The sequence below is a fragment of the Moschus berezovskii genome, chromosome 7 (assembly GCF_049115385.1).
Source record: "Moschus berezovskii isolate FMDL1 chromosome 7, NW_MosBer_1.0, whole genome shotgun sequence".
Lineage (NCBI taxonomy): Eukaryota > Metazoa > Chordata > Mammalia > Artiodactyla > Moschidae > Moschus > Moschus berezovskii.
This window is the reverse complement of record NC_142466.1, coordinates 93,633,067-93,657,789: the sequence shown is the minus strand read 5'-3', so window position 1 is coordinate 93,657,789 and position 24,723 is coordinate 93,633,067. Positions and strand designations below refer to the sequence as shown.

The 24,723-nt window shown below is 46.1% G+C and overlaps 1 protein-coding gene across 1 annotated transcript in view; it reads right to left on the bottom strand.

Annotated features, from left to right (window-relative positions):
- Positions 1-11,142: 11,142 nt before the first annotated feature.
- The window catches only part of ROR2 (ROR family WNT receptor 2), a 268,431-nt gene continuing 254,850 nt past the window's right edge, over positions 11,143-24,723 (bottom strand). The window contains exons 7-9 of the mRNA XM_055427508.2: positions 24,364-24,609; positions 20,885-21,087; positions 11,143-19,512 (exon numbers count right to left, since the gene is read on the bottom strand). Of these exons, the coding sequence (XP_055283483.2) occupies positions 18,067-19,512; positions 20,885-21,087; positions 24,364-24,609 (1,895 nt within the window). The 3' untranslated portion in view covers positions 11,143-18,066. The remainder of the gene's footprint in view (positions 19,513-20,884; positions 21,088-24,363; positions 24,610-24,723) is intronic.

Here is a 24,723-nt window from a genome sequence, read left to right as displayed (position 1 = left end):
GGACAGAGGAGCCTGGTGGGCAACAGTCCATGGGGTCACAAAGAGTGCGAATAAGCACAAGACAAAACTGTTGCTTTGTGGTTCACTCTTGTTGACCTTCGTGTAAAGGAAAGAAGCTATAACAACAGAAGTTCTCCAAAGAGGTCTCTGCCCCCTTTTCTCCTTCCTAAGCTTATGTGGAGGACAAGGCTAGTCTAGGACTCTGGTGGGAACAGCCTCTGGTGTTAATCTACCCCCAATCCTTCACTTTCTCTAGAATATTTTTACTCTCTGCATCTGTTACCCCTTCTTTGTGAGAGTCATCATAAAAGTACCTCCCTCATAAGGATGTTATGAGATTAATGAGGCAAACTAAGTCATTTAAAGTCACAGAGTAAGCACTCCATAATGCAAAATCCCATCCCTGGTTACCTTCATTCACAAGCAAAATCTCAGATTTGTAAAAAGTCTTTCAGTGTCTCCTATTTCTCTCCTGGTGGTTGGCACAGAGGTTTCTAAATTGCTATTAGAAATTAAGCATGTGTGAGCACTTCACTTTACACTAAATAATTCACAGATGAAGAATCAGCCATAATGAGACCACCCGTCTGTATTAAGTGTGAGAAAATAAGCTCTCCAAGCCCAGGATGCCAAGAGTAAATACAGACATTTCTAAGAAGCAGAGGAAAACCAGTTGGTAAGAACTCAAGTGCCACCTACAGCCCGCAGAGGGAGGTGCAGGGCTTTAGGGGAAATAGGAAATGCAAAGGGACCTCAGGTCTCCCTTTAAGTTACATAAACTGAAATTCCTGTGGAGGGAAGGGATCAGTATAGATAAAAGAAAACCAGTCGTTTTACTAAAAATTTACATAGATGATAAATAGGGGATTTGTGTATTTGTTATTGTTCAGTGACTCAATCATGTGCAACTCTTTGTAACCCCATGGACTGCAACATGCCAGGCTTTCCTGTCCATTATCATTTCCCGGAGCTTGCTCAAACTCATGTCCATTGAGTTTGTGATGCCATCCAACCATCTCATCTTCTGTCATCCCCTTCTCCTCCTGCCTTCAATCTTTCCCAGCATCAGGGTCTTTCCCAACAAGTTGGTTTTTGCATCAGACGGCCACAGTATTAGAGCTTTAACTTCAGCATCAGCCTTTCTACTGAATATTCAGGATTGATTTCCTTTAGGATTGATTTCCTTTGGGATTGACTTTGTGTGTGTGCATTTTAAAATATGTTTCCAGTAGAGAAAACCTGCCCCCAGCACTGCCTTTCAGTCTTCCTCTGATCTTGCTGCTGCTGCTGCTAAGTCACTTCAGTCGTGTCCGACTCTGTGCAACCCCATAGACGGCAGCCGACCAGGCTCCTCCGTCCCTGGGATTCTCTAGGCAAGAACACTGGAGTGGGTTGCCATTTCCTTCTCCAATGCATGAAAGTGAAGTTGCTCAGTCCTGTCCGACTCTTTGACACCTCATGGACTACAGCCTACCAGGCTCCTCTGTCCATGGGATTTTCCAGGCAAGGGTACTGGAGTGGGGTGCCAGTGCCTTCTCCGTCCTCTGATCTTAGGCAATCACTAAATTCTCAGAACTTCAGCTTCCCCACTTGTAAACGCAAATGACACAACTTGCTTAACAAGGCTATTTTAATGATTCAGGGAGATGACATAAATAAAATGCTTACCACAGAGCCCAACACAGAGAATAAGGTAACAGTAAGAAGAATATGATGACAGACGTTTATTCGTCTATTTATTCAACAAATACGTATTGAGCCTGTCGTATGACAGACCCTCAATGGAAGCTGGGGACACAGCAATAATGTGGAAAGACCTGACCCCTCCCTTCTCCAGCTGTTGGCTTGGCTCAAGTGTTCTGACTTTGAAAGCATGTAGAAAGCAGGCAGGAAAAGTAGAAATGCTATATATTTTAGAACCACTTCTAAGCTGAGAGAGTGTTACTATAAACATTCTCATACCTCTTATCTGGAGAAATACAAACTCAATGGAATTGGTCGGAATATTCCAACCAACTTACGTATCAGCCAGAGAAGTGACTTTCAGAGGGAATCTGTAAGTTGATGCATTACTTTCTTACATTACAAAACATACCATATGGCAGTTGAAGACAACACACATTTATCTCTCACAGTTTTTCTGGGTCAAGAGTCCAGGCACTGTGAGTTGAGTCTTTGCCTAGAGTCACAGGCTATAGTCAAGATAGTGACCAGGGATGAATTCTCATCAGATGCTTGCTTGGGGAAGCTTCCTTGCAGTTGTAGGACTCACAGCAGATCACTTCTTCAAAGCCAGCAATGGCGAGAGAGATTAGAGCAAGTCTGCAAGCAACAGGGTCTTGAACAATGTACCTCATCACAGAGCAGCATCTCACCACCTTGGCCAGACTGGATCAGTTAAAGCAAGCCTAAGGTCCTGCCTACCCCCAGGTGGAGAGTATCATACAGAGGTGTATGAATGGGTAAATGGGATCATGGCGGTGGCGGGGGGGAGCTCAGGGAGAAAGAGGGAGAACTTAGATGTCTGTCACTGTGGTCATCATATCTCATTTCCAAGCTTAAGAAAAGGAAAAATGGTAATTATTTCTTAAATACACCTTATTTCAGAAAATAAAGCTAGAACTAATTCAGGATGTCTCATATACCTGATCACAGTGATTCCCCCATGTCAGTTCTGAAGACTGGGTACACTGCGCACCAATTAAGAAGTTTGCGACGCTGCATTTCGCAACCAAGTTAAGAAATGTTGGGGAGTTCTGAAGGAATAAAAGATAAATGAATGACAGTATCCATGACGCAAGTCCTTAAGATTGCATTACCCTGCCTTATGTATTAAGAAAAACAGACTCATTTTGTAGATAAAAGTAAGCTTCTTAGGAATTAAATATTTGCTGATGGATTACCTAGGAGTGTGACCCCCGGAGTCTGAATTCCTCCTGAGATCTCTAACAGGAGTGAGGAAAAGAGAACTGGTCATGTGGCCTTGCAAACAACTCAGAGGTATTAACACAACAAAAAGATGGCATTCCTCTGTTTTATGCATTACAGGGAATACTGTACTCTAGAAACTTCTTCAGATGTTATCCACACATATACATGTTACCCATACATATGTGTGTTACAGATGTGGCACTTCATTAGTAGATAATATGAGTCTGGACATTAAAATATGGATCTGAGCTTAATAATGCTATCAAGAACTTGTGTCTTTGGAGCTTTCAGCTCTGTTTTCATACTGCTGATTCAACATAAAATGGCTTCTATCATGATCTCAAAATTCTTGCCAACAGTTCCTGGGGCTCCACATATTTTTTACCACATTCATTGGGGAGGGTGAGAGGAGAGTCTTCGTCCCAGGATTTCTGGCAAGCTGGCTGGTGTAGTTTAGAATATTTGCCCATTCCTGAACTAATTCCACTGTGACTGCTTAACCCGGGTCACTCGCTCCACTCCTAAATCCAACGGTGGAGCCAACTTCTCTAGAACCACATGGATTTCCCTTCTAGAACCACTGAAGCACTGGGATAGTGGGAAGGAGAGGTGGGTAATGGATGCTAGGGAGACTGTCAACAATTTTTCCCTAAAATGTGGAAGCAGGGTGATAGGAAGCTGGCAGGCTGTGCTTGTATATCTGACATCTTCCTCCTAACTGCCTGTACAGTGGACACAGACGAACAAAGAGTTAGTAGAGTCTGAAGCCACAGGTGGCACCAGGGTCTCCACAAGGAAATACAAAGTGGGATGGTTGCTTGAAGAACCAAGAGCAGAGGCGTCTTGCCTTGAGAACTAGAGCAGAGACCAGGCACCCACCATCCCTTGATGATCAGCCTGCAGGGACCCACAAACCACTGTGAGAGAGGTCATTTCTAAGAAGCTGCCTAGTTTCAGAGGATCTCTGTGGAGTGCCCATCCAGCTGGGCAGGGAGTCGCCTGGAGACCCACATCGATCCTGTCTCTGTTGTGGGGACAGAGTTACTGTTTCCCCTGGGAAGATAGGAGAGCTCAGTGGTTTGTCCCTGTGTGTGACAGTTGGTTGACTGCCACTCAGAGAGACCAGAAACTGGCTCGCCTTTCCCCTCACACAGGTTTGCTGTTGCTTAAGAGTTTCTTGCAGCTTTTCCTGGTGGCCAATGAGATGCGGTCATGAGGCACAGAAGAGGAAAGAAAGAAGATACTCACTGCCAAGGTCTCAGTCACCAGAGAGAAGAAACCAAGACAGCAAACACATCAGACTGGTTCCTCCCACTTGGACAGACAGAACTGGAAGAGTCAGGTGAGAACGTTATCCACACACTGATAAGAATTCTCAAGGAGCTTCACCAAAAGCATAAAATGAATTTGTAAAGACATGATTTTCAAAATTCAATACGTGAGCATTCACGTATTTGCTCAGATCTTCCATAAAAGACCAAGTGGAGTGACTATCTCAGAGCATAAAGCAAAAATACAAAGAGGGAAATCTTGAGGAGAAGGAGGAGACTTGGAGGATGGGGCCAAGGAGATGGAATGTGTGACAAGAAAGTGATCTGACAAGAAAAAGGAAATGTGAAGAAGAGTTATTCCAGCAAACAGGAAAAAATCCTCTCATCTGAATGGAAAGTCAGACCAGCAACTGGCAGGACTGATTTGTCTTAAGCGATATTAATACTCTGCCATGTGCCCTAGTTTTTAAAAGGCAGATGCTCGGTGTTATGGGCTAAATTGGGTCCCCTCCAAGTTTGTATGTTAAAATCCTGTCTCCAAGGACCTCAGAATGTGACTTTACTTGGAAATAAGATTGCTGCCTTTGTAATGATTTAAGACGAGGTCATAGGGAGTAGGGTGGGCCAGTATGACTTGTGTCCTCACGAAACAGGAATATTTGGACGCAGATACAGACATGGATAGAGGGAACATGGTGTGAACACACAGGGAGAAGGTGGCCACCTGCAAGCCAAGGAGACAGGCCTGGAACACACCCTTCCCTCACATCCCTCAGAATGAACCAACCCTGTCACCATCACCGTCTCAGACTTACAGCCTCCAGAACTATGAGGAAATGAATTCTTGGTGAAAACCAGCCCAGACTGTGGTTCTTTGTGTTGGCAGCTATAGCAAACCAATGCATGTGGCTCTAGCCTGAGGAAATTGGTAAATTAGAAGAAAAAAATCTTAGAAGCATACAGAAAGAAAAAATAGATTACTAAAAGAAGAAGATCAGAGTAGCATACAGCTTGTTTCCATCAACAGTCCTTTTTAAAGGATTAATTAATCACACCCATGGCCCTTGACTCCTTCCAGTTTGTTCTGCTTCTCCGCCCACACATCCCTGGAGACCTTCTCTGGCAGCAGCCTCATGGACTGCTCGCAGTGAGAGATCTGGTGCGTGCGTGCTTATGCGTGCTCAGTTGCTCACGTGTATTTGCCTCTTTGACCCTACGGACTGTAGCCTGCCAGGCTTCTCTGTCCATGGGGATTCTCCAGGCAAAAATACTGGAATTGGTTGCCATCCCTCCTCCAGAGGATCTTCTCAACCCAGGGATCTAACCCGAGTCTCCTATGTCTCCTGCATTGCAGGCAGATTGTTTACCCACTGAACCACGTGGGAAACTGGGGAGACTGGGTGGGCTTCAGTAAAAGGTCTTGCTTCTAATCCTTCTCCCACTTTCATAACACTCCTCCTCCTCTCTGGGACCCTTAACCAACACATCAGCCTCTTGCATTTTTAATCTACACTCACTCTCTTGCTGACATCTCCAGTGTCATAGCTTGGGGTGCATCTATGTGTTGCTGGCTCCCAAATATATATTTCTAACCTAGACTTCCATTCTGAATTTCTTGTGGAAATGCCAATAAACAGTGAAATGGTGGTGCCAACGGACAAGCAGGTATGGACATTCCACCCGCAGGACACATCAATGATGTGTGGATGGTGGGATTCCAGGCCTCAGTGAGTCTGATTTTCTCACCAGGGAAGAAATGAAGGAAGTCAGTTCTCAGTGTTTGTGATATCAGAAAAAGATGGCCATCTTCAGTTTTCTGAGATGGTGATCAGATTATCAGAGAACAGAGTCTGTCAGTCTCTGCTTTGCGAACTGTATTCAGGTTGACTTTGTTGTGAAGTACATTGACTGATCATTGGAATGTGCCCTAAGATTACATACCACATAAGGAATAAGTTTTCAAGTCTGTTAGCTCAAGTTGGGATTGTGTTCCTAAGGTGCCTTGTGTTTGCTTATGTTTTTGACTTACTCTTTTAGGTTCTAAAAGATATATTTACTTTTCCCACAATGGCTATTTATTCCTGGAATGTGTTGCTCTGAGTATTTATCTGCCATGCTTGGTGTGTAAACATCTGTGGCTTTCCTGACTTTTTCACGAATCCCCACATCTTCTCTCTGAGTTCTTTTGTCTTAACCCCCACAATGGCTCAGCGGTAAAGAATCTGCCTACAATATGGGAGATGCAGGAGACGCGGGTTCAGTTCTTGGGTTGGGAAGATCTTCGGAGGAAGGCATGGCAACCCACTCCAGCATTCTTGCCTGGAGAATCCCATGGACAGAGAAGCCTGGCAAGCTACAGTTCATGGGGTTGCAAAGAGCCGGACACAACTGAAGTGACTCAGCACATTTTGCATTCACAGTGACCTCCATCTTTTTTTATTTTTAATCAATCTTTTTGAATTTGGACAAATCACTTCACCTTCCTGTGGGGAGGACTGAGTGGGCTAAGGATCCCTGCCTGAGGAGCAGAATGGACACTCCTGGCTGTGTTTGGATGATCATCTGCCTTTTAGTAACATAAGTCACTGAGGAGTTAACCTCTGAAGTAACGCCAGTAATCAATAAGCACCCCATGTGTAGTGTCAATACAGACTTTAGACTATATATATACTTTTTAACTAGAATGAAAACTAATATAGAGATTCTCCCTTGATGTGGGGAGACCACCTTGAAAATCTCTATACTTTAATTGCATGGCATTTATCCTAGGTTTGGTTCAATTTATGTGCATTTGAATTCATACAGACCTTGACCAAGACCCCTGGCCACAGAGCCTTGTGAGTGACAGCTTTATTTCTTGGCAGCATTTCAAGTCAAGAGGAGAGGGGCTTCTGGTGAAACTCTGTTCCCCCGGGTTCCATCCGCAGGCTTAGATATTGTGAGAAGATAATCACTATGGGGTAGAGGAAAGCGGAAGGAAATCAGAATAGACCAGATTGGAGAGGCAAACAAAAGTGGACCCTGAGAAAAGCGGGAGAGCAGACAGATCCTGTAGCTCAGCAAGAGCCCTGTGGGGGACAGAGAGACAGCCAATCACATAGGAGCAGTGGCCAGTCACAGTTTAATGCATCAGAGTGTTTACTGAAACACTACACTTGCATTTGGGCTTCCCTGCAATGGCAAGCCACTCCAGTACTCTTGCCTAGAAAATCCCATGGATGGAGCAGCCTGGTAGGCTGCAGTCCGTGGGGTCGCTAAGGGTCGGACACGACTGAGCAACTTCACTTTCACTTTTCACTTTCACACATTGGAGAAGAAAATGGCAACCCACTCCAGTGTTCTTGCCTGGAGAATCCCATGGATAGAGGAGCCTGGCAGGCTACTGTCCATGGGGTCGCAGGAGTCAGACATGACTTAGGCACTAAACCACCACTATACTTCCATTTAGAAAGAGTTTAGTACTAGAAAAGTCTAGAGGTGGACATTCTCACTAGAAATTTGCCAGGAGGATTTAAGAAAGAAAATCAGTTACAAAGCAAAGAATTGCATTCCCAGAAGTGAATAGAGATGCATGTGTGTGAGTGTGTGCATACCCGTGTGTGGTATCAAGCCATCTTCGAGACTCAAAGCTAATGGGAAGGGGAAAGAAGGGAGGGAGGGATGCAGAGAGACAGCAGCCTCTTTGAATTATGAAACTCAGGAAAGGAATTTTAGGAGGCCTTCTTACTACCTTCCTGGATCCCACATCATCTTTTCTCTTGATTTCCTCCTCCTGTTCGCTGGAACACATCCTTAAGTGATTTCTAAATAAAGGTTAGAAATGAGATTAGCGCTCTGGATCCTCACTACAGTCTGTCCTGATACGATGGGGATAGAAGTCCTGCAGTACCTTACCGAGGACCATGCTGGGCATTGCAGGGGAAATGTCATCTTCACCCCATTGTCTATAGCGATTCCGTTCTAGCACCAGATTTAATGATCCTGCCTGCAAAGCCTAAAAGTCACCTAGTCCCCACCCCACTGCTCTAACTGGGGACACAAGAGTGAATAAACAGGAGAAAACCCCTGCCTTGGGTCTTTACCGCTTGTGATCCTACCTTTGCAGGTTTGGAATGAGGGCACCTGAGGCACATTTTTTTTCCATTGATTTGTGTTTATATTTATACCCCCGCTTTTTAAAATTGGGCTTCCCTGGTGGCTCAGACAGTAAAGAATCTGCCTGCGATGCAGGAGGCCAGGGTTCAATCCCTGAGTTGGGAAGATACCCTGGAGAAGGGAATGGCAACCCACTCCAGAATTCCATGGAATGAGGAGCCTGGGTGGGCTACGGTCCACGGGGTCACAAAGAATCAGACACGACTGAGTGACTAACACAGTCTGTTTAAATTGGTGCATCAAACAGCTGTCCTGGCCTTTTTCTCTGTGAATTAAAATTAGAGAGACCTATACAAAGATTTCAATGGATTCAGTTCAGTTAAGTTCAGTTCAATGGATTAACTAATTAGAATTCATTTTCTAGTGGCCTCTAGTGGCATTTGTTAGAGTTGCACCACTTCTGTTTTGGGGGCTGAGGTCTGAGAGCGGCTGGGTGTTCCCACAGGCTGGAACCTGCTCCCAGCTCAGCTGCCCTGGCCAGCAGCAGCAGTGGGGGTAATGGTGTTATAGCTCTGCTTCAAGGTCATAAGGTTCCTGCACTTATCACGTCCCTAGCTAATCGTGTGGGGACTATGGGCTTCTTGTCCCCATAAAAATCAAAAGACTCACCACTAGTTTCTCCCACTCTCCATGATCCTAAATCCTAACCTTGTGAACTGGAAATTCACACTGTTCATAGGGATGCAGTTTTTAATAGTGAGACAGGATTTCTCCAAGTTCTGTTATTTTCTCTTGCATAACGGGGCTGTATGTGGCTCTATTTGCACGATTTTGTTTCTAGTTAGTGAAAACACCATCACTGGCTACCAGAAAAGGAATTCTGAAGACAAACATTTTTAGATGATTCTTGGTCACAGTATTTGTTTTAGAGGCACAATTGGTGAGTAAAGACTGGATTACTTAAACTGCCCACTCCTGAGGAGGAACCTTCACCGTGCTGTGTTTTCATCAGAGAACCGAGCATTGCAGACATTAGAGAATGTACTTTGTTGCTGGGTTTGTATACCGGGTTCTCTGCAGCAGGCACATCGCAGGTTTCCATTGGCGTTTGTCAATAAATTAATCCAATGATCTTGCCTTGGATCGGTTTGGAGAGTATCTCCTTGTGATTTCTGTGGCTCAATATCAGTAACTTTGCATGCTTGCATTTGGAACAGAGCATGTCGTCCACAATTAAATCCACAACTGCTATTCTAAATAATTGTGTTAATTGCAGTATAGCAAAGTTAGAGCTTCTCTAATAAGCACTCTAGTTTTCTTGCACATATCAGGTTTTTATGCTAGGTTATTTCAGCAAAAAATACCCCAAGGTATAATCAAGTTAATAAAATATACCAAGAAAACATAACCTGTGCAATGAACATGCATAATTATAGGACCTACATAATCAACCCAGCTCTCACAAGACCACTGTACCTTGGATAAAGTGAACATGGTAGATTGTATTTTGTGGGCAATGCCAAGTATAAATTGGTACTTACCATCTACCTTGATAAGGATTAAATCATGAGCCATTGCAGCTGCTAAATTTTATCACTACCTAAAAGGAGTTCAGAGTGGAGATCGGGAATGAAGCACTCTGTGCTCTGGGAAAAAATGGAAGAACAGGTCTTTTGATAGATGTTTTCAGGAGACTTTATGAGCAGTTTTATGGTGCAGTTCTTGCATCGCTTTGTATCTAGAAAAGCACTAAAATCATTAATGGTGACATCTGCCCCTCCTGATAAGCAGCAAGCCTCTGCCAAACTGTGTGCTCACTGCATGTATCCCCCTTCACTAAAATCATATATAACACTGACCTCTCCCCTATCAATTTGGAGCAGTTTCTCAGGGCTATCTGAGATGCTGCCTCCGAGGCTATAATCCTCATTTTGCCCTAAATAATAGTTAACTCCTAACTCTCATATGTTCCGTTCTTTTTTTTTTTCAGTTAACGGAAAGAAATATGACATTTATTTATGCTGAGAAAATCCATACTGAAAAAACTGTTTTAAGGAACTAGAATTTTACCCTTATGGCATAATAATTAAATATTTTTCTGAAAGAAAAAGGGAAAAGGTAGGTTGTTCTCCCTGGTGAGACCCTAGCCTGGCAGATGGATCCTGCAGGAGCCCAAGTCCCCTCTGTCCCCTCCAGGGACGTGTGGGCCCAGAGAGAACAGCTATTATGTGGCAGGAGCCTGTGTGCACCTGTAGATTTGAAAAAGCAATAATATTGGTATTTACTCTGGAAAAAAAAAGTAAAACCAGTTTGTGCTCCTATTGGACTAGTGAGACATTGTTCTTGCTTCTCTGCATTGCTGTCTTCTCGATGTGCAGCTTTGAAACAGATTGAGAAAGTAGGTTGGTAGCACAGCATCCATCCACCTGCCATTCCATCTCATCAGGACCAAAGCAGACAGAGGGGCCAGGCTTCAGGTGGGAAAGATGGGTGTTGGTGAGTGAGTGTGGGTGCCAGGGCCCAGTCTCCTGGCAGCATCCCTTCCCCACCTGTCCCCCGTGACTCCAGGGAAGAAGTGCATCCTGGGAGGAGTAGGGCACTGGTCCACGTGGTGGGTGGTCTTAGAAGAGAAGCCACAAAGATGGGCTCATTTCTGCACCATGGAAGGGACCTTTGCATTTGCGTCCCTTCTTCAAATGTAGGGTTTTAACACAGAAAATAAGGCACTCAAATTACAAAGAAAACATCTATATTGAAATTATCAAAATATTTTTTAAAGAAACAAAATTGTAATATATGGGCTTCTCTATTTACTCAGTAGCAAGGTTTTGCAACAGGGTCCCATAATGGGTGTCACCTTGGAGTAGTGATGTGGCATTTGCAATATGATGTGAAAGGAATCAGTTTTTACTGGTCAGCAGCCATGAGTACGCTGAATATATCTTTGGTTTTTTTCCCTACATTTACAATAAGAGGAAATGCTACATTTCAGTTAGAGATTAGTGAAAATGAACATGTACTTTTTCCTATCCACATTCACAAGCAGGACCAGGGAGTCTTGAGCACGAGGGTACAGTCCTGCCAACCTGTTTTGAGATCCAGGAAATGCAGAGTCTTCAAAGAAACACTCCAGTCACCTGTAGTCACAAGCTCTAGAAGACTGTGGGTAGCACCCCTGCCAGTGTGCCCATAATGGAGGGATTTCTGCCCACTGTCGGTTGCAAACCCAGGGACCCAATCTAATAATGCTTGTTTGATCCTCATCAGTTGACACATTTGGGCTGTAACCAAGGCATTGTACGTGTGTGCCTGCTAAGTGACTTCAGTCGTGTCTGACTCTTTGTGACCCTATGGACTGAAACCCACCATGCTCCTCTGTCCATGGGATTCTCTAGGCAAGAATAAGGGAGTGGGTTGCCATTCCCTCCTTCATCATTGCATAGCAAATACTGCCACCCAAGGAATACTTTGCCTGTTACTACAGTTTTTCTTGTTTAATAAACTTTCTCCTGAAAAAGTGGGGATAATGTTTCCTAACTTATTCAATGCTGAATTCAGCTGACAGTACGTGTTAAAGAAATACTTGTTGAATGACTATAAGAACAATGAAGTGAAGGGCATTTGTTGAGATTTGATGAACAACTCACAGACCTTGTCTGCAACCTTGCTCTTTTCATGTAAGTAATGTTTTCTTTTGATAGTCTTAAAAGTGGATGGCTCTAATGAAAACAAATCAATGATAACAAGTGTTGGAGAGTATGGAGAGAAACTGGAGTCCTCATTCATTGCAGGAGGGAGTGTAAACCACTTTGGAAAGCAGTTTGGAAATTTCTTTAAAAGATCAATGACTTCCATATGACTCAGCAATTCCACTGCTAGGAGTCTACCCAAGAGAAATGAAAAGGCAACATATGTCCACATACAAACATGCACATTGTTCATACCAGCATTATTCATAACAGCCCCAAACTAAAAAAATCCAAATATCCATCAATGGATGAGTGGATAAACAAAAAATACCATGGAATACTATTCAGCAATAAAATGAGCTTTGATGCATATATAACTTGGTTGAACCTTGAAAACATTCTGCTAAGTGAAAGAAGCCAGAAACAAAATGCTACATATTGTTTAATTCCACTTACATGAAATGTCCAGAAAAGGCAAATCCATTCAGACAGAAAACAGACCAGATTGCCTGGGGCTGAGGAAGTGATGAAAATGTTCTGAGATTAGATTGGGGTGAAGGCTGCAATATTTACACAAATATTTACTACAAATCACTGAATTGTATACTTTGGATGAGTGAATTTCATGGAAGTAAATTCCAAGATCTCTATCTTCCCAGGTTAGGAGCATGAAGGTGCAGCACATGAGTCTGGAAATGAGATATCGGCCAGATGTGGAAGCACCCGTGGCTGGCCCTTCAGGTGGTCCATCTACAGGTTGGAGATTCCAGCTATTCCCATCCCCCATCCTGTGAGTCATTCAAACACTGGCTAATGTCTACCTTTGTGTGATGGCTGAAGTACACCTTTGTATTATTTGTGGGAAAAGGCTGTGTAGCAAATTGAGACTGGAAGTCATCTAGCAGGAGGATGCTTCTTGAACATGAAAACCACCTTGCAGGCAAACTGCCTGTTGGTCTCTTCAGTCTTTTCCTTGGGCTCCTATAGCCTAATTTGGATTATTCTGTGTATTTCAAGGGTTTCCCAGGTGGCACTAGTGGTAAAGAATCTGCCTGCCAGTGCAGGAAATGCAAGAGACTCAGGTTTGATCCCTGAGTTGGGAAAACCCCCCGGGAGGCAACCCACTCCAGTATTCTTGCCTGGAAAATTCCATGGACAGAGGAGCCTGGCAGGCTACACTTCATGGGGCCACATATTTCAAAGTAATGATGAATTTCCTTAACAAAATTCCACGATTCCATATTCTTATTAGTTTAGTTTTCCCTCAAAGAGATGGCTTTAGTGTAGTTTTTCAGTAAGACCCCATGGTGAGGAGACAAGCAAAATATAAAATTCAGCAAAACAAAACAAAAACCCTGATGATTACTTAAAACTGTTAAACATGGAATTGACATGAATGGGGGCGGCAGGAGCACAGGAAGGGGTGTGGCTGCCTCTCACCTGAATTCTCCTTTACCTGTTTGGACACTGCCTTCCTTCCCACTTTCCATCTAGATCTGAGAAATACCATTAATATCACCTCAACTTAACCATCTGGTGGCGGGAAGGGAGGGGTGTGCTGTCAGCCTGGGATGTGTGTGTGTGTGTGTGTGTGTGTGTGTGTGTGTGTGTGTGTGTGTGTGTGTGTGGCAGTTGCCATCCTGGAACAGTGAGGTGTGTGTGTGTGTGTGTGGCAATTGCCATCCTGGAACAGTGAGGTTGAGGGAGTGCTGTGTGTTGTACTTGCCTTCTAGAGGTCCAAAAGACTGGTCATTGGCCCCATCCCTCCCTTGGTACTGGCATACTTCCCTGAGGCCTCCCAAAGCACAAAAGATGGTTTTGAGTCTATGTCTCTAGGTCTGGGCAACATTTTTCACTAAAACCTCAGCACTTCAGACTGGGAAAAAGAATAAACAGAACAAATTAGTGAAAAGGCAATACTACTGAATTAAAAATGTTAACTTGTCCTGTCTTTCAAAAACAAATACACATGAGAGCTGAGCCAAATGTGTGTGTCACAGTCTCTCTCCATTCACCCCACCCACACAGCACTCCAGAGCCCTGTGTATGTGTGTGTGGGGGGGGGGGGTGGGGGGCCCTGCAGTGACATCTGCCTCCTTACAGCCTCTGCCCTTAGGGCCTCAGGGCAGGACAACTGCTAGGAACTCCTCCAGCAGACCAGCCACCATCCACTGACAAGCCAAGTCCCCCAAGATGCAGTTATGTGTAAAAAGTAAACAGAAAACCATTTGTAGAGAAGGTACCTCTTATGTTTAAAAAATGGTATAAATATAAGAACACATTGTATACATTCTTATATATGCATTAAAAAACTGACAGGATCCACAATGAACCAACAGTAGTCATTACTTGGCGGGGGGGTAGCTGGGGATGGGAAAGGAAATTTCCACTATGACTCTGAACTGCAGGAGCTAGCTGTAGTTACAATATTAACTATGTGTTTTAGCTATTGAATAGCTAAATGAATGAAATAAAACTGAAAAAGAAACAGATCTGATAGTCAGGCTCATGTTCTTCTCAGTGAGGGTGTCAGGGAGTCTAAATTCAGGCCTCCTCCACGTAAATAAAGCATTACTCTTATTTCAAAAGCTAATGTCTGAGCACCCATTAAGTCCCAGACCAAGAAGCACTTATAGTCTCTACTACTTTAGGGACTAAAGTCTCCACTCAAGTCTCTACTACCAGAGACTCCAGTAGCAGTGTCCACTACTACTTTCGGGACTGAGGAAGGAGAATCAGGAGGTGAAGGTGGGAACAGTTCTGACCTGGAAAGGTCACACTGATTTCCAGCAGCTAGGTATCGAGCTAGTCGTCTGACACAAGTTTACTTTGATACATCCTTCTCCTGAAAAGTTCATCTCAAAAACGATTTTCAATGTTCCCGTCAGAAAGTCATTAACTGTCTGAAAATAGCTATCAATACTGAACTGAGAGGTGGAATTCTTCCAAAGCAAACACTTTTAAACAAATGTTTCCCTGTTGAGAGACCCAAGAGGTTTGTCTTGATTTAAGGGGAAGAGTTATATAACTGTAACATTGAGTGATCCAACCAGTCCATTCTAAAGGAGATCAGTCCTGGGTGTTCATTGGAAGGACTGATGCTAAAGCTGAAACTCCAATACTTTGGCCACCTCATACGATGAGTTGACTCACTGGAAAAGACTCTGATGCTGGGAGGGATTGGGGGCAGGAGGAAAAGAGGATGACAGAGAATCAGATGGCTGGATGGCATCATCGACTCGATGGAGGTGAGTTTGAGTGGACTCTGGGAGTTGGTGATGGACAGGGAGGCCTGGTGTGCTGTGATTCATGGGGATGCAAAGAGTCGGACATGACTGAGCAACTGAACTGAACTGAACATTGAGTGAAACACCCTAAAAGTAGCACAGAAAAGTTAGCCATTGCTCTGACAGACTGTTTCAACAAGTACTGTATACAAAAAAAAAAAAAGCATGTATAAAGTAATTGTGGCTTTGTATGGCTTGATTAAAACTAATTACACTTATGTGACCTTACTCAGTTGGTGTGGAAATCTCCCTCTTGTGGGTGTAAACAGTTGTGGGGCTAGGTGGGACAGTACAAGTGACATACATCTGAATTATGCAGCTTAGCTCTTAAATCTGTTCTGGAACATCCCAATTAAGTCACTTTCGTTCAACTGTACCAACTGTAAAAGTTCAATAACCTTCCTAAAGATGCAGTAACAAATTTTATTTTGAGCCAAAAAATCCCCCAGATCAAAACCTCCCCCACTCTGCCAAAAACCCTCCAAGTGTCTTTCTGCAGAATCTTGGCTGCTCGCTCTGTGGTCCCGGCCATGGCCCCGAGCACTGCCTTTACGTCTGGGTACTGAGTGACAAGAAATTGAAGCAGCTGCTTGCCTCCCTGTCTGCGGACAGGGCAGCCAAAGGGCTATTTCCCATTTTTCACTCTTAGGTCTCAACGGAACAGTTAAACCATCAGGTGTACCAAATTAGAGATAAACTGAAGTTCCTCTTTCAGATCAGTGGAAATGAGAAGTAGCCCCCTATAGCTCTGAGTTCTTCTAATATGCAATCCAGACCACACTGGCCAGGAGAGAGGCTCCAGGGGGCTCCCAGACATTCACAGGATGTACACTTAGACATGTTATCCGTTTGTGTGCATGGCTATATCCCTCTGCAGCACCATGTTAGCAGAGAGGAGCAAGGGGTGTACACAATGGCCTGAGGTGCCAGACAGCCAGGGAGACCCAGGGTGCTGTACTTAAGGGGCTTTCAGCATCAGGACCCTTTGGGCCCTTGTTAGAAATGCACTTTCTTGGCCCCACCCAGACTTGCCTGGGAGCGAGTAGGGCAGTGATTGTTTTGTAACAAGCTCCATCAGATGTTCTGATGTATGATAAAGGGCCACTGTTTACGGATGTGAAGTGAATTCCCAGCTGAGCCTTGCTTAACCCAGGGTTGTGGACCCACTTCATTAAACATGGAAAACCACCCAGGCCATGCCAGGGTAAAATGGACCTACCTAGGGGAGAGGGGCAGCAGGGGCCATTAGCTGGCCAGCAGAAGCATCTCCAGGCCTCATCCAACCCCTCCCCTGACTGGAAGCCCTGGAGCCACTGACCCCACAGATGTACCCTGGTCCAGGTATACCAGAACTTGGCTGGCTGCCCTGCTGACCAACAATGGAATGCAGGCAGCTTTGGGCAGGTGGTGAAGGAGGTCTAGTCTCCTTTACTGTCTCTCCCTCCAGCCCTGCTCCAGGCCTTGGGAAGCGCCAGACTCCACGTCTAAAAATGGCAAGGGCTTTGGGACCTCAGGAGGAGAAAGGTTTAAAACCCAAAACCATCTTCACCTCATCTGCAGTTAATCCCCGCTATAGACTTCACCAAAAAAAGCAATGCAACCTGTTCCCATCATTTATCTGCCAACGCATAATATATCCACGTTCAAATGAAGTTGCTGCTCCCGGACAAGCCCCAACCGTGGCCCAAATCATCACCGTTGGGTGTCTCCATCACCCAGCAACCCCCACTGCCTGACATCCTCATGACCTGCAGAACTGACTGAACCTTCTCTTTCGCTTTATTGGGTACACCAGGTGAGGGAGTTACAAGTGAACTCTATCCCGTGTGTCAGATGCAATGTACTTGTGAGCCTTTGGTCACAGGAGCTCTGAAATGAACAGACCTCGCTTACATATGGTATAAACACAAGCAAACCAAAATACAATCAGGTGGGATCCCAACGTGGGTAACGTAAACAGTTAAATTACGAAGCCATTATTTTAAGCTCAAAATACTTCAATGAAAACGAAATACAAAAACCATATAAATTACATTTAAGGTCTGTACAGGATTCTAAAAAAAAAATAATAATAACAATAATGTGCTCTGTACAATGTTGCCTCCTTTGTAACATTCCAAGGCCCCAAAACACTTTCCCTTGGATTCCAGAAAACTAGGCAAAATACACATGCAGGATAATTAAAAAATTATTTCACAAGAATACAAAATCATGTGGGTTTCTTTTAAGGCACATAACGTTTTAATATAGAACTCCCATTCCAGGAGCCCCTTCCTCATCAAACCCTGACAGGTGGCCACTTCTTGTTCCCATTAATCTTTGGTGAGGGGAGCCTGTTACTGGCAGGTGAGGGGCAGCAGAGAGAAAAGCAGCCTCCTCCATCCTCAGCCTGCAGCCCAACCACTGGGTATCACAAATCCCAAGGTCCCAACTTATTGCAGGTTGGTTTTTCCCAATGTTTGGACATACTCAATCCATAGGCAATATGGAGAGAAGATGTTACCTAATTTCCTTCAAAGCACAAGCACTGCTGACTGATGTCGACCTCCGGGGAAATGCAGGTGGCACTGGGAGTCACCATGTGTCCTGCTGGGTTACTACCCTCACCTGGTCAGGAGCCATTGGCCAAAAGACCCTCCAACTGAACAGGTGGGCACAGCGTGGCTCCGCACACAAGAGGACTGCAGAGGAGGACTTGGCACAGGGAGGCTGCACTCCAGCTCAGCGGTTCCCGGGGCGCCCTCCACCCGAGGATCGTGTCCGACCACTCAGTGCCCAACGGCCCCATGGCCCTCAGGCTTCCAGCTGGGCCTCGGCCTCGCCCATCTGCAGAGTGTCGTTGTCTCCCAGCAGCTCGGTCTCAGGGACCGAGCCGTCCTCCTCCTCCTCCGCTTCCTGCACGGGGCTCTGGGCCACGTCTTCCGGGACATTCTGCGCATCCTCAGTGCCCTCCGAGAGCAGGGCTGCCCTGTCCGCCACCGACGTATTGGAAGGCGCGGTGGTGACATACCCCGTGCTGGTGGAGCCGCTACCGCTGTGATGGGAGCCGGGCTTGGGGACCATCTGGGCGGGCACCTGCTGCGGGGCCATCTGCATTGGGATCTGGACCGGGTAAAAGTTGGGCAGGTAGGCCCCATAGGCCGGCACCGGCTGGTACCCATTGACCGGGATGTAGAGCTGGGGAGGGGGCACCATGGGTCTGATCTGGCCCTTCATGGGGATGAACTGGGGCTGCGGGAAGGGCTGGGCCTTCTGCTTGGGTCCCCCGTAGCGGGCGTTGCTGACGTTGCTGACCGGGCTGGTGCTCAGCGAGCTGGTCTGCGTGGCGTTGCTGGCGCCCGAGGTCTGGGCTGAACTGTTGTAGGTGGACAGGTTGCCCCAGGCGCGCAGCCGGCTGTGGATGTCCTTGAAGCGGGGCCGGCGGCTGGGGAACTCGTGCCAGCACTCGATCATCAGCGCGTAGACCCAGGCGGGGCAGTCGTCAGGGCAGGGCAGCACCTGCCGGCTCCGGACCATCTCCACCACGTCCTGGTTAGAGTGGCCGCAGTAGGGCTGCAGGCCGTAGCTGAACACCTCCCACAGGACCACGCCGTAGGACCAGATGTCCGAGTCCACTGAAAACTTGCCGTACATGATGGCCTCGGGGGACATCCAGCGGATGGGCAGCAGCGCGCTGCCCGTCAGCTTGTAGTAGTCTGCTGAGTACACTTCGCGGAAGAGCCCCAAGTCCGAGATCTTCACGGTCAGCTTGTCATACACCAGGACGTTGCGGGTGGCCAGGTCTTTGTGGACCACGTGGTGGCTGGACAGGTACTCCATGCCCGCGGCGATCTGCGCCACCACATGCACAAAGTCTGGGGGCTCCAGGGCGGACTTCACCGTGCGGTCGTCGTCTGTGCTGCCCACGTCCGAATGCGGCGAGCGCATGACCAGGAACTCGTGCAGGTCTCCGTGTGGGCAATAGCTGAAGATCATGCTCAGGGGTTGGTCCTTGGTCACCACGCCCAGCAGGCAGACGATGTTGGGGTGCTGCAGCCGCGCCCGCAGCAGGGCCTCGTGCCGGAACTCCTCCCGGAGCGGACCCTCAGCTTTGTCCTTCAGCGTCTTTATGGCCACGGCCTGGGTCTGCTCACCCGGCGCTGGGCCAAACAGATGGCCTTTGTAGACCTTCCCGAACCGGCCCTCCCCAAGCTCCTCCATGAACCTCACGGTGGACAAGCTGATCTCCTTGAGTTTGGCCTGCCAAGAAGAAAAGCCCCGGTGAAACATTTCTGCCACCAAGACACCAGAAGGCAGAGCCATAGAGCTGGAGAAAGGGGCGGGTGGGGGTTCCTAGAGCTACTCCCTAGCCTCGCCAGGCTCAGTTTCAGCCTGCATCACACACTGCTCTCTGCTCTTAAACGTGCTTCAATGCCATGGGACTGCCTGAAACCTTCAAATGGTCCCAACCAGGCTGCAAACAATGCTGCCACCCCAAGATACCATTGCAAAGCGTGTGGGTGAGGGTGGGTGTGTGCACACTGAGCTCCCGCTGTCCCAGGACACCCTCCCAGCTGTGTCCTCCACTGAGGGCCTTTGCTGCCACTCCCTGCTATGTGCCCACCAACAGGCCCAGCCACCTCTGCTCATCAGCAAGGCCCTGATGTCTATTTCTGTTGAACCCTGAGGTGTGCTTCCCACGATCTGAGTCATTTTTAAGAGTCCAGGCCAGCTGCTCTCCAGATGCGCCTCAAAGCGCCTGTCTTGCTGCCTCCTCTTGACCAGATTCTTCATTAGATGCCACGTGACAGAGGCACCACACTGGTGAAACTGATTTGAGTCTTGCATCTCTCAGCCTCTACAACTTCCTGCCCCTTCTGTATGCCCAGCCCTGTCCTTAGAGGCTGTCTGAACCCAGGGGAATCTGTGTCCTCACTTGCTAAACCCCCTTCCACCCTGCCACCCACTGCAAACATTCAGTGATGCCTGGCACACTGAATAAGTCCAACCTCCTCCACTTCAAAGTCCAGATTGAAATGATTTTCCCCCAAAACTTGCAAGTAATGTAAATGCCCCTTCACTGAGGCTGGGTGAGCTTGGGGAGATCTTCTCCTGTGCTACGCATTTCAGTTCGTTCTCACCATCCTAGAAACTCAGGTTAGGGGTGACCTGCCCCCACTACCACCTCTATAGGACTGTTGCTCTGTCCTTCCCTGAAAAACAAAACAAAGTCAGCCCAATCCCAAACTGAGCAGAAAACAGGCCTGCATTCCTTAAAAATGCCATAATCGACCCTCGAGTTGTGGGGGCAATCTGAGCCCCTATTTTGTGTGTCCTCCTGAGGGGACAGCTGAAGCACGGCAGAATGAGGAAAGCTCATTCCCAGTCCGTGATAACAGAGCGGGTCTCTGTCGAGAGAAAACAGTGAATTCCAAACTCACCTGCCATATATCCCCTAAGGAAGCAAATGTCCTAGTGCATTTTAGAGAAGAAATGGCAAAAAGAAGGCCAGTTTAAAAGAATCATGTGCTGTGAATCAAGCAAATTAAGAATGAGTACTGGGGTTACCAATCTCCATGTAGAGGTTAAGCCTGGGGGAGCAGCCTCTTTAAATAAATACTGGCACAGAGACCTGCTTGTGCTGGTTGATCAGAGGCATTTCCACATCCTGGCTGGGCGAGGCCATCAGCTGCCGCCGCTGTGGTGTAGAAGCAGAAGCCTTCTGTTTATTCCGGCACATGCAGACCAAGAAGAAAAGGCACGCGATGACAAGCGGGATGGCGATGCTTGGAACCAAGATGTACAGAATTCCCATCCTGCTGCTGTCTTGGGGACCTGTGAACAGCAAGGCATCCATGGTTTTTCTGAAAATACCCCCACTTTTTAACTCATAGTTCTCCACCAGCCCACCCCCACCTCCAACTAAAATATTTATGTACTAGCAGATAGTTATGTAAGCTGCACTAACGGACAAAATTACAACCCAAACCTCAAAAAAAACTATGTACCTCCAAATGCACACCACGTGAGGGATGACCTGGAACTCCCTGCCAGGGGAGCAATTCAGAACACAGACAACAGGCTTTAAAGGCCTCACAGCGGCAGTCACCGCCGCGCCGCTTCCCAATTGGAATCCTGTCGGACACAGATGCTCCGACCTTTCCGTGTCGACTAAACTTGATGAGTTGACTAAACTGGATGAAACACAAGTTTCATGCTTTTCCTCAGTGAAGGAACTGGATATTGGGATTAGAAATGATCCTTGACTTCATTCAACATTTAAGTTTTCTCCTTATGTTTGTACAATGAACATATATTCTTTAAAGACAATCATTAAAAATGCACATGGTTTAAAAGAGCACTAGCAGCCAATGGGTTTAACCCAACAATATGCAGCAGGGACACACAAATTCTTGAAAAACAGTGGTTAAGATGTACAAACACTGAGGCTTCAGGATGTTTTTCTTTTTTTTCTCTCTCTCTCTCTTTTTTTTCTCTCTTTTTTTCCCTCTGTGGTGAAGAGCAACTCACGGTCTACCCCTACAGGATTAACAGGAAAGCACAGAGGACATTGGGCCACAAGGTTGAAGCACCTTAGTGCTGCCCTCTGAGGGAGAGTTAAGGCTTCTTCTCTGTGATGTGGAAAGCATGTTTGCCAAAGCCCCGCCCCTGACTGCCCCCAGCAGTTTTCATCTTAACCTTGTGAATGATTACACGGGAACTTGGGCTTCCCTATAACCAGTGGTAATGAGCTTTCCATCAGAAAGCAAACAAGTGATTTCTGGCCCACGTGGTCCCTTAAAGAGCTGCTGCTGCTGCTGCTAAGTCACTTCAGTCGTGTCCGACTCTGTGTGACCCCATAGACAGAAGCCCACCAGGCTCCCCCTTCCCTGGGATTCTCCAGGCAAGAACACTGGAGTGGGTTGCCATTTCCTTCTCCAGTGTGTGAAAGTGGAAAGTGAAAAGTGAAAGTGAAGTCGCTCAGTCGTGTCCGACCCTTAGCGACCCCACGGACTGCAGCCTACCAGGCTCCTCCATCCATGGGATTTTCTTGGCAAGAGTACTGGAGTGGCTTGCCATTGCCTTCTCTCTTAAAGAGCTAATTCAGTTCTAAAAATCACCACTATCACCAGCATTGTCCCAAACCCAGTCTTGTTCCCTCGTCTTCAAAAGAAGATGAAAATCAAATACAACCACAGACAATTCTGGCCCCACTCTGGAGGCAGATGTTCTCAAAGCCTCAGGGGCAGTGGAGATTCCGGGTCATTTTTCCTGATTAAGAGCTAGGAGGGAAATTTCATGATCCTTAAGCCAAGATGAGATGTGAGCACTATCCATAGTTTTCTATATCCATTTATTTTATCATTATCTTTTAAAAATCATTAACAGAATGCATGCTTATTAATAATTATAGTATTAGAGAAAATTGAATATTCTTAATAGGTAATTTGGAAATGGCAATCCACTCTAATATTCTTGACTGGAAAATTCCATGGGCAGAGAAGCCTGGCAGGCTACAGTCCAGTGGGTCACGTCAGACACAACTGAGCATGCACACTTTTCACTTTATACCATGGTTAACAGGTTGGTAGTCACTTATTTTTTGATGTATATATTTAAGTTGAACATGAAATAACCAATATTCAATTAATTTGACATAGAAGAAGCAGCTCATACAGTTTTTAAGAATAAATTTAAATAGAACTCATTTAAAATAGAACCATATCATCCATATTTTCCTGCTCCTGGTTTTGTGGCAGAATAATATACTAGACTATAAGGGCTTCCCTGGTGGCTCAGTGGTAAAGAATCTGCCTGCCAATGCAGGAGATGCAAGTTCCTTCCCTGGGTTGGGAAGATCCCCCGGAGGAGGAAATGGCGCCCATTCCAGTATTTTTGCCTGGGAAATATCATGGACAGAGGAACCTAGTGGGCTACAGTCCTGGGGGGTCACAAAAGAATTGGACACAAATTAGCAACTAAACAACAACAACACAATATACCAGACTATGTTTCTTGAAGAACACACAGTGCCAGCCATTCATCAAGAACTGCACACTGTCCCACGGCACAGATGAACTACTGTCTAATCCCTTGTTGGTAAACAACTGCCTATTTATTTAGCTATCAGAAGTGATTGTGCAACAAATATCCTTGCATTTCTGCCCTTTTAAGTGCAAATATTTCTGCAAAGTAAAATTCCTGTGTCATTGCCAGAGGAAAGAACATATATATTGATTGATTGATTAAAATTTAATTACAAAAATAATAACTGCTCATTGTAAAAATATCTTGCAAGTGTGCTAAGTCACTTCAGTCGAGTCCAACTCTGATACTGTGGCCTGCCAGGCTCCTCTGTCCATGGGATTCTCCAAGCAAGAATATTGGAGTGGGTTGCCATTTCCTTCTCCAGGGGATCTTCCCAACCCAGAAATTGAACCCGCATCCCCTGCGGCTCCTGAGTTGGCAGACTCTTTACCACTGAACCACCTGGAAAGCCCAGAGATAATGATGTCTGTAAAATTTGCAACCATGAACTACACACTTTTCTTCTAGTCATAATTTAAGAGAGAAACTTCAGGGAAAACAATTAAGAGATTTAAATTCTATTTTCTCCTCACTCTGCTAAGTCTATGTCTAACAGTTAGGCAGAGTGGGACGTGAGGGATGAGGAATAGGAGGCCTGTGCCCCAACCACAGATGCTGGTCTGAGAAGCTGGTTGTAATTGTAATGGGAAGCATTTTCACTAATAGTGGGAAATGCTTGACAATGTTCATTGAGAAACAAGATGCCAAATTGAATATCCCAGGACCACACATGGAAAGAGGGCTGACAGAAGGGCCCCCAAATGTAAACAGTAGTCTCTGCTGAGTGGTGAAATTAGAGGTGATTTGCACATTCTTCTTTATATTTTTTTTCCTTCTATAATTTAAAAAGTCCTGTAATGACCAGGTATTACTTTTATAACCAGCCACGACTATACATAAAACAATCATAGTGGTGAAACACGGTGGGTGGGGGAATCCCAGAGCTACCAGCCTCCTGGTACCATGTCATCACAAAGTACACCCCCCAGTCAACATTTTAAAAAAAAGAGAGAGAATACATACTACAAGAGGGTACGTCACACAGTTCCATGCGTACGTTTTTATTCTGCGTGAAGCACCAGGGGCCTTCCATCTGCCCTCCAGGGTTCCGGCAGTAGGCATGCCCCCCTCCGAGCTCCGGGAAGTCGGTGCTTGTCAGATGGTGGCTGTGGGGGTGCTGCAGGGCCCACGGCTGGCACTGGTGCCCCGACTTGGTGGTGCTCGCCGTCCCTCTGTAATCCGTGCCTGAGCCATTGAAGCACTGATGGTCTGAGAGAGAAGGTTTGTCAGGAGGCCGGAAAATTAAGAGGAAGCAGCCCTCCTTTGTGGGTCCAGGGAGCACCCGTCTTCAACTATTCCAAAAAGGAATAACCAAACCACCTC